The sequence below is a fragment of the Rana temporaria genome, chromosome 1, assembly GCF_905171775.1.
Source record: "Rana temporaria chromosome 1, aRanTem1.1, whole genome shotgun sequence".
NCBI classification, from domain to species: Eukaryota; Metazoa; Chordata; class Amphibia; order Anura; family Ranidae; genus Rana; species Rana temporaria.
In genome coordinates, this window is record NC_053489.1 from 1,758,165 (window position 1) to 1,768,923 (window position 10,759).

At 46.0% G+C, this 10,759-nt stretch overlaps 1 protein-coding gene across 1 annotated transcript; it reads right to left on the reverse strand.

Annotated features, from left to right (window-relative positions):
* Nucleotides 1–7,755: 7,755 nt before the first annotated feature.
* LOC120919387 (E3 ubiquitin/ISG15 ligase TRIM25-like) lies at nucleotides 7,756–10,432 on the reverse strand. Its single transcript, XM_040331576.1, has 2 exons — nucleotides 9,529–10,432; nucleotides 7,756–9,246 (listed from the first exon to the last, which is right to left on the reverse strand). Exons 1-2 carry the CDS (start codon nucleotides 10,369–10,371, stop codon nucleotides 8,461–8,463), a joined length of 1,629 nt encoding a protein of 542 aa, XP_040187510.1. The 5' UTR covers nucleotides 10,372–10,432; the 3' UTR covers nucleotides 7,756–8,460.
* Nucleotides 10,433–10,759: the final 327 nt, after the last annotated feature.

Consider the following 10,759-nt stretch of genomic DNA (forward strand, 5'->3'; position numbering starts at 1 on the left):
TGTTCCCTGGGACAAGACCCGGGTTCTCAAAGATGTTTTCCAACAATAACTTTAATATTGGGCTTTAAAATGAGCACTTTTGAATTTGAACGTTCGAGTCCCATAGACTGGGGTTCTAAATGTTCGCTCGAACGGTCGGTCTGTTCGAACGTTCTGGTGCGAACCGAACGCGGGGGTGTTCGGCTCATCCCTAGTTGTGGGGATGAGGCCCTTGTTCCCATCAACATGGGGACATCCTCCCCATGTTGAGGGCATGTAGCCTGGTATGGTTCAGGAGGTGGGGTCGCTCTCTCGCCCCCCCTCTTTTCCTGAGGCCGGCCAGGTTGCTGGCTTGGATAAGGGATCTCGTGTTGATTTTTGGGGGAACTCCACGCCATTTTTTTTTTATTTGGGTTGGAGTTCCCCTTAAAATCCACACCAGACCTGAAGGGTCTGGAATTTATTTGGGGGGAACCCTGTGAAGGATATGCTTCAGTGTAATTCTCCCTGCTAGTAATGCTGTGTGTGTTAGAGGTAACAGGTGATTTCAGGTGTGACTCATTCCTCTGTTGAAATGTTAATGTCCCTTCCTCAGCCAGCTCCCTATTTGAAAGGGTAATTGATCTATTGTGTGTGTGAAGGAGACCTGTGTTTACTGTTTACTGTGATTAGAAGGGGCTCATGTTAATTATTCTGATTGCTTCATTGTGGTAATTACCTCTTCTATATGCGGGGGCAAGCTGTCTAGATAACGTATTCTGTTACAACTAGTAATTACCTTCACTGATGTCATTATCTAAAGAAATGTGGCTTCAGAGTCGGCGCCGAAGTGTCTGCCTATAATCTGTATGAGAGCCCCCACTGTGTGTGGAAAGGGGGTGGAGATTTCATTGTTCTTTGATTGAGGATTTAGCTTGTAAACTGCATATATACCAGCAGCATGCTGCCATTAAAGTGTCTTGTTCCAGCAGTAAGCTCTGACTCATGTGTGGCTTATTGGGCGATTCCAGGAATATTCCTCCTCGTGGAATATTGGGGTGATTTGCTTTTATGGGAAGAAGGGAATGCTTGACGGGGATATTATTCTAATTCCGTCACAACTGGTTGGCAGCAGCGGGATTTTCCCTTCTACTCTCCTTTACACCCGGATTCCAAGCAGACACTGGAAGAACTACTGGAAGTTCGTGGAAGGATTGCTAGCAACAAAACCAAGCGGGTCATCATAGCAGAATTAATGGAGCTTGGCCAGGAGAACTTGGTTGCAGCAACGCCAGCAGTACAAGAGATAGAGACACCAGTGATTCAGGAGGAGGAATCGCCAGCCAACAAAGTAATGAGAGAGAAGCTAGCATGGTTCGGTCTGAACCCAACAGCGGATGTGGTGCTGAAAGTGATGGACCTGTTAGCGGAGGAAGCTAAACAAATAAGAGACGCAAAACTACAGGAGGCTAAACAAATAAGAGACACAGAACTACAGAAGGCTAAACAAATAAGAGACGCAGAACTACAGAAGGCTAAACAAATAAGAGACGCAGAGCTACAGTTAAAACTGGCAGCAGTCCAACAAGCAGCCGCACATTCTCCAAACAGTGAGTACAGCACAGCAGACGCAAGGAAGATTCCGTTTAGCGCTTTTAAAGCTTTTGATGAAAAGGACTGTGAAATTGATAACTACCTGGCAGATTTTGAGCGACAATGTAACCTGCACCGAATAGCTAGAGGAGAGTGGGTTGCAATATTGTCAGGCAAACTGTCAGGCAAAGCTTCTGATGCTTTCCGGACCGTGCCAGATCAGGATATCCATAGCTACGCCCGGGTTAAAGAAGCGCTCCTGGCTCGTTATGCAGTAACCCCAGAGTCCCACCGACAGAAGTTCAGGGACTCACGCAAAACCACGGAAGACTCTTACGTGAAATGGGCATGCCAGTTATCCCTGTCGGCCTCTAACTGGGTTAACAGCAGCCAGGCCACCACCGCAGAGGACATTTGGCAACTAATGCTCCTGGAGCAATTTTACAATCACATCCAGACGGATGTCAAAGACTGGGTGAGAGATCGCAGGCCCATGACTCTACCAGAGGCCGCGAAGTTGGCGGATGAATATGCAGATACTCGCAAGACAAACCAGGTCACACCACGGGTACAACCGCCACGATCAACGGTGCCCTCACACCCACCAGCCGATAGATACCAACCTCCTAACAGACCGATGACATCTAGCCCTCGCTATCCACGCCAGGAGGACAACGAACAACGCTGCTTCCAGTGCAAACAGCTGGGTCACTTCAAGCAGAATTGCCCCATGAACGACAACACCAGGTCAAATTGGTCTTAACCTGGGTACCGCCCACCAGCAGCAGCCCATTGTGTAGACTCGGCTTGGGATCCCCAGGAGCTGGGTCAGGAAGAACCATTGGGCACCCCTTACGAAGCCCTCATGGTACAATCTGTTATTACGGACAACAGGGAACACCATTGTCAGCTGGTCATGGGCGACAGCCATGAGCCGGAGGGGCCCTGGAGGGAGCTGGGCAGAAAGAGGCGCCGCCGGCTACCCTCCAAGAAGAAGGGGTCCTGGAACCCTAATAACAAGCTGACCTGGGAGGAGAAGAAGCGACTGGAGGAGAGGGAGTCGCAGCGGCCGTCCCAGATGCGGGCCGAGATGTTCGCCAAGGGCCCACCGGTGGCCCCTTACACCACCACCCAGTTCCTGATGATGAAGGACCACGTGGAGAGCCTGCAGGACATGAGCAAGCAGGAGCTGATCCATGAGTACATGGAGCTGGAGGAGTGCATAAGCCGCATGGAGGAGGAGAACAACCGCCTGAGGTCACAGCAGGCTGACCACCCCAGGCTCCATGAGCTGGAGATGGAGCTGGAGAAGCTCAAAGAGGAGAACTGGTGGCTGCGGAGGGAGCAGAGGGTGGCTGACCCTATGGGGCCCTGATCCCCCTCCCCCCGGACTCTGAGCACCAGTGCTACAGCATTTCAACAAATATCAATTTTTCTTGTTATGAATCTCCTGTGATTGTCACTTCAGAGCCACAACCTGCCCCTCCCATAGCGGGACACCTAGACGGCGGCGCACAGACCCATTCGCCGTCTTCACACTGACTTCTGGTGACTGCAGATCGCACAAAGACTTGGGGACTGACCGGCGTGTGATCTGAGGACCCGGTGGCATACCTGAGTCGGACTAAAAGCTCTGAACCCGTCAACCGTACTGGACCAGGAAAGGTCCAACCGGGTTGCCGGAGCAGGGAGAAAAAGGGGGGCCATTGTGAAGGATATGCTTCAGTGTAATTCTCCCTGCTAGTAATTGTGTGTGTGTTAGAGGTAACAGGTGATTTCAGGCGTGACTCATTCCTCTGTTGAAATGTTAATGTCCCTTCCTCAGTCAGCTCCCTATTTGAAAGGGTAATTGATCTATTATGTGAAGGAGACCTGTGTTTACTGTTTACTGTGATTAGAAGGGGCTCATGTTAATTATTCTGATTGCTTCATTGTGGTAATTACCTCTTCTATATGCGGGGCCAAGCTGTCTAGATAATGTATTCTGTTACAACTAGTAATTACCTTCACTGATGTCATTATCTAAAGAAATGTGGCTTCAGAGTCGGCGCCAAAGTGTCTGCCTATAATCTGTATGGGAGCCCCCACTGTGTGTGGAAAGGGGGTGGAGATTTAATTGTTCTTTGATTGAGGATTTAGCTTGTAAACTGCATATATACCAGCAGCATGCTGCCATTAAAGTGTCTTGTTCCAGCAGTAAGCTCTGACTCATGTGTGGCTTATTATGGCGATTCCAGGAATATTCCTCCTCGTGGAATATTGGGGTGATTTGCTTTTATGGGAAGAAGGGAATGCTTGACGGGAATATTATTCTAATTCCGTCACAAACCCCACATAACTTTTTTTTTAAATTGACGGCGGGGTTCCCCTTAATATCCATACCAGATCTGAAGGGCCTGGTAATTGAATTCGGGGGACCCCCATGCTTTTTTAATTTTTTTTATGGATGAATTTTCTCTGAATTACCAGAGCCAACAATTCATTATAGCCGCGAGTCATTTTTAAATGACTTTTTTTCCTTCAGAAATGTCATTTTGCGCAGGGACTGTTCTAAACATGGGAAACATGCGCTAATTCACAGGCATACTATATACCCCCCCCTAGGTACGAAATGTAATGGAATATTTCACTTTTATTGTTTCACTTTAAGCATTATTAAAATCACTGCTCCCGAAAAAAATGCTGTTTTAAAAAAAAAATTGCATTGATACATGTCCCCTGGGACAGGACCCGGGTCCCCAAACACATTCCCTTGGGGCAGGACCCGGGTCCCCAAACACTCCCCTGGGACAGGACCCGGGTCCCCAAACACTCCCCTGGGACAGGACCCGGTCCCCAAACACTCCCCTGGGACAGGAACCGGGTCCCCAAACACATTCCCCTGGGGCAGGACCTGGGTCACCAAACACTCCCCTGGGGCAGGACCCGGTCCCCAAACACTCCCCTGGGACAGGACCCGGGTCCCCAAACACATTCCCCTGGGGCAGGACCTGGGTCCCCAAACACTCCCCTGGGGCAGGACCCGGGTCTCCAAACACTCCCCTGGGACAGGACCCGGGTCCCCAAACACATTCCCCTGGGGCAGGACCCGGGTCCCCAAACACTTTTTAGGACAATAACTTGCATATTAGCCTTTAAAATTAGCACTTTAGATTTCTCCCATAGACTTTAACAGGGTGTACCGCGGCTTTTTGAATTTGTCGCAAACACCCCAAATTGTTCGTTGTTCGCTGAACAGGCAATGTTCGACTCGAACATGAATTCAACTTGAACTCGAAGCTCATCCCTACTCTGCATAAAGGGAGCGACCACGGACCTGTCATCTGCCTGTTCAGTGGGGATCAGCAGACAGATTCCCTACTAAGCAGGAGGATCCGCTGCATTATCCACCCCACGTGAAAGGGGCCTAGCATTAGTTTACATCAGTTTACCATCACTTTATCATCAGTTTACATCAGTTCATCATCAGTTCATCATCAGTTCATCATCAGTTCATTATCAGTTTATTATCAGTTTGTCATCAGTTTATCATAAGTTTACCATCAGTTTATCATAAGTTTACCATCAGTTTATCATAAGTTTACCATCAGTTTATCATAAGTTTACCATCAGTTTATCATAAGTTTACCATCAGTTTATCATAAGTTTGTCATCAGTTTGCCATCAGTTTATCATACGTTTACCATTAGTTTATCATAAGTTTACCATCAGTTTATCATAAGTTTACCATCAGTTTATCATAAGTTTACCATCAGTTTATCATAAGTTTACCATCAGTTTATCATAAGTTTACCATCAGTTTATCATAAGTTTGTCATCAGTTTGCCATCAGTTTATCATACGTTTACCATCAGTTTATCATAAGTTTACCATCAGTTTATCATCAGTTTGTATCAGTTTATCATCAGTTTGTATCAGTTTACCATCAGTTTATCATCAGTTTACTTCAGTTTATCATTAGTTTATCATCAGTTTATCATTAGTTTGTATCAGTTTATCATCAGTTTACATTCGTTTATCATCAGTTTGTATCAGTTTATCATCAGTTTAGGGCCCTTTCACACGGGCAGATCAGTAATGATCCGCTCCGTGTGTCTGCAAAAGCTCAGCGGGGATCCTCCGTAAAATCCCTGCTGAGCTGGCAGCTGACAGGGCGGTCCCCGCACACTGTGCAGGGACCTCCCTGTCTTTCCTCCGCTCTCCCCTATGGGGGATCGGATGAACACGGACCGCATGTCTGTGTTCATCCGATCCGGCAGACGGAAGAAAAATAGGATTTTCTTCCGTCCGCAAATGCGGATCTTTGCGGAGGCGGACGATTACGGGTGTCAGCGGATGGTCATCCGCTGACACCCGTAATCACATAGAGACCAATGTATGTCCCGTTTTCATCCGCAACGGACAGATGAAAATGCGGACATATGGTCTGCATGTGTGAAAGGGCCCTTACATTAGTTTATCATCAGTTTGTATCAGTTTATCATCAGTTTGTATCAGTTTATCATCAGTTTACCATCAGTTTATTATTAGTTTACTTCAGTTTATCATCAGTTGTTATCAGTTTATCATCAGTTTTTTACATCCAATAGCTAGAACCCTTAACCACGTGAGTCCCCGGAGCTGAATTTTCCTTTTTTTTTTCATCTTTTGTTTATATAATTATAAAATAATTTTAGGCCTGAAGATTACTCAAACCAGCTGACAGCAGAGATGAGTCACTGGTTGCTAGGATACTGGCGGGTGCCACCTCCTAACAACCAATGCAAAAATGGACTGTTTGTCTGTCTACAGCCGTATGTAAACGTATGATCATCCGTTTACATCCATTTGTCTATAGACACACATTGAGGTCTGTTGTTTAAGGGCCCTTTCACACGGGGCGGATCAGTAATGATCCACCTTCGTGTGCTCCGTAAGCTCAGCGGGGATCGCTCCATAGATCCCCGCTGAGCCGGCGGATGACAGGGCGGTCTCCGCACACTGTTCAGGGACCGCCCTGTCTTTTCTCCGCTCTCCCCTATGGTGGCATCAGATAAACACGGACCGCGTGTCCGTGTTCATCCGATCCGATCCGCAGATGGAAGAAAAAATAGGATCTTCTTCTGTCTGCAAAGTCGGATCTTTGCGTAGGCGGGTGATTACGGGTGTCAGCAGATGTTTATCCGCTGACACCCGCAATCACATAGGGACCAATGTATATCCCTTTTTCATCTGCAAATGGATGGATGAAAAAATGAACATACTGTCCGCACGTGTGAAAGGGCCCTAACCGTCAATAGACAATCGATCCGCACATGTGACACGGGACCCAAGAAATGAGATCGTCCGTCAGTACATCAGGATTGGTGGTTTATCAGATAAATATCTCATAGTGTGTGTGGTCTCTATAAATTTCCTACAGATAAATAATATACACTGATTTGGGGGATTTTCGCCAAAGAAATGGAGCAGAATACATTTTGGATTAAATTTATGAAGAAAAATTATTTGCAAAATTTTAGAACAGAAACTAAGAAAAATAAAAAAAGTGGGTATTTTTTTGTTTCTTTAATAAAGAATAAGCCCAGCAGTGATTCCATTCCACCAATAGAAAGTTCTATCTGTCTCTGTGATATAAATGTGATTGGGATCCTGTGTTGTATGACTGAGTAATTGTCATTCAAAGTGTGACAATCTATTATATACAATTACTACACAAGTCACATTGTAATTGGATGTTATTAGAAATTCTCTTTCCTTTCCAATCTGCAGCCGCTGTAATTTCCTGTAATATATAATATGGCCACCTACACAGCTGATATACAGACCCGCCTCCAGATATGTCATTTCCTGCTTGTGTGATTGGCTCTCTGATTTTCCCAGAAGTCTGCACTGAGATACAAGTCAGATTTTGGGCATCGTCTGCAACACAAATCTCATTTATGATGAGATCCTACCAAAGGGAAATCACTTCTAAAGGAATGCAGACCCCGCCACTTTCTTCATTAGAGCCCTGCAGGTCCCGCAGCTGGTTGATAATTATAAAGTCCCTCCCATTCACAATAAAGCACATGGACACCGAGAAACACACAGATATTTCTTCACAATAACAAAATGGAGGAATCTTCTACAAAGTGTTACTTTCCCTGCAATGTACAGAGATCACCCAGAGGGGGAGGGGTTTATTCCCTGCAATGTACAGAGATCACCCAGAGGGGGAGGAGTTTGTTCCCTGCAATGTACAGAGATCACCCAGAGGGGGAGGGGTATATTCCCAACAAGAGTGGAGTTACTCTTTAAAGTGTGTATCTAGACAAATCCTATTGTTCTAGTTCTGGATGGAGTGGGGGAGGATTAGAACCCCTGTCAGGTTTATACTGATATCCAGGGCTCCATTATAGAGATTTCCCCTCACTTCCTGTCTGGATGACAACATTTAATCAGGCAGGAAATGAAGGAAAATCTACAAGAGGGACACAGGGGTTCTAGTCTTCCCTACTCTACTAAAGAAAATGATTTTGTATTTCTCTCTGTGTTGTTGTTGGTGAGTTCCCCTCAATTCCACATCTCTGTAATGGAGTCCCATAAATCAGTAAAATCCTGACAGGGGTCCCATTCCATCTAAAGCTAAAAATAAAACAAATTCTATCTATAGATACACTATAAAGGTGAAGACTTCAGGGCCATCATCCCAATCCTAATACACTACCTAGTGTGTGACTGACCCAGAACAAGCATGCAGCCAGTGAAGTCTGAACACTCTGCCCTACTGTATGCTTGTTCCTGTTCAGTGACACACTAGGTAGTGAAGTGAGGTTTAGGATGAAGATGACGGCCCCGGAACCTGCAGCTTTATAAATAAATCAGTCATGAGTATTGCACCAATCAGATTCTCCACCCTGTGATGTCACCAGTCTCTGGGCAGATTTCTCACATCTGATTCTCCTCACATATCTTTAGACAACCTCCATATAGCCATACCCCAGCATGGAGGGGCTCAGTGAAGGTGGTGGTGAAGGTGTGTAGATGTCGGATCGGGTCACACAGATCATAAAAGGAGATCCGCCCGGCATCATAATCCAGATCTATCCCGACTCTGTTACTGGAGACACCACCAGGTAATGGGATCTGATTACTGTCATGTATTGCATAGTACTGAGACAGCCAAATTCCAACCCCCAACCCCCATGACTTCCTATTATATCCCATCTTTGACTGACCCCCTCTCCAGGCTATACTGGGGTAACACATCCCGACTATATATTCTTCTGCCTCTTCAACATCTACTTCCCAGTAATGTCTCCCTGAGGAGAAACTCTGACTGCTCATCACCTGATTATATTGAAATCTCTCTGGTGTTTCTGAGAGATTCTGGCTACCAAATATCCAGTATACAGTTTTCCTGTCATCTAATATATGTACATTATTACCAGCTGTCCTCACATCCAGTAATATGTCTGTAACCCCCGATGTTTGGCAGTGTGAGTGTTGTATGGTGGGGGAGGGTTGGGGGTGTGGCCTGGATGGTTCAGCATTGGTGTGACCTTCACCCCCTGTAGTAGAGTGTGGATAGACATGTGTGCCTGTACATTTCTCTACATTTCCCCCAGACATGATATCAGATAAACCTGTGTGTAATGTGTGTGACGTCCCCGCCACATCCAGATCCCCTCCATCATGGAGGAGTTCATCATGTCTCTCTCTGTCCTCATCATCCTCAGTATAACACAAGTCACCTGTGCCTGATTCCTCGTTATCTCCATCCTCAGTATAACACAAGTCACCTGTGCCTGATTCCTCGTTATCTCCATCCTCAGTATAACACAAGTCACCTGTGCCTGATTCCTCGTTATCTCCATCCTCAGTATAACACAAGTCACCTGTGCCTGATTCCTCGTTATCTCCATCCTCAGTATAACACAAGTCACCTGTGCCTGATTCCTCGTTATCTCCATCCTCAGTATAACACAAGTCACCTGTGCCTGATTCCTCGTTATCTCCATCCTCAGTATCACACAAGTCACCTGTGCCTGATTCCTGGAGGACAGTCAGTGGATCCGTCATGTTACACAGCTCCTCAATGTAATATATCTTACTGTACAGCTCGTCCTTCTTTATTTCCAGCTCCTGGATAGTTTTCAATATGACGTCTCTAAACAGGGCAGTGAGCTCTGTTTCCTCATCTGCTTTTCCTTGTTCTTTCCTCCTGTGTTCCTCCAGACTCTGGACCTTTTTCTCCGTCTCCTCTCTCTCTGTCATGAGTTTCTGCAGAACATTCCTCAGTTTCTTCTTTTTCTTCTCAGAGGCCTCATCCAGAGTCTCCACCTGGTGTCCCCGATGTTCTCCATCCATCCTGCAGGACATACAGATACAGGAGGAGTCCTCAGTGCAGTAATACTTCAGTAGTTCCTTATGGACGGAGCATCTCCTGTTCTCCGGGGAAGTGGTGGGGTCACATAAGACGTGTTCTGGTGCCTTGCTGTGGAGTCTCAGGTGATCGTCACACAGAGAAGCTTCACAATGCAGACAGGATATGACAGCAGGTACAGGAATGTGAATACAGTAAGTACAGAAGACCCCGGTTTTGTCCCGATCACCCTGATCAGTCTGGAGGGCCTCCGATATCTTACACAGAGTAATGTTCTTCTGAAGGACGGGACGTTTCTTGAATTTTTCTCTACATTCAGGACAGGAATATCCTCCATCCTCCTCCTGTGTATCCAACACACGACCAATACACTCCCGGCAGTAGTTGTGTCCACATTTTAGGGTTACAGGATCCGTATAAATGTTCAGACAGACGGAACATTCCAGATTCTCTTTCAGATGAGAAGACGCCATCGCTGAGGACAGAAGAGTAAAGTGAGAAGATTAAACTCTGTCAGACTTATTTATTAGGATAGAAAACAATGTACAAAGTTCGATAATCTATAACAGTCATGTAATTATTTTCAGACTTACTACACTGTGATTGGTGGATGGGTTTACTGTACGTTGTATATCATTGCTCTTTGAACTTCCTTATAGAATAATCCTGAGTGATGAGAGAGAAGAAAGGGCGTGTTCCATGTTTATCTACCCAGAGATGGTAAAACCATATAATTGTAGAAATGTCTTTAGCCTCTTCCAGTCTAATGTGGACCTCCAAGGCCAAAGATAGCGGACATCATTCAATATGTGGTGGGTTGTGTCGTGGAAGAATTCCCTCGGGCTTTGTACGCAAATCCAC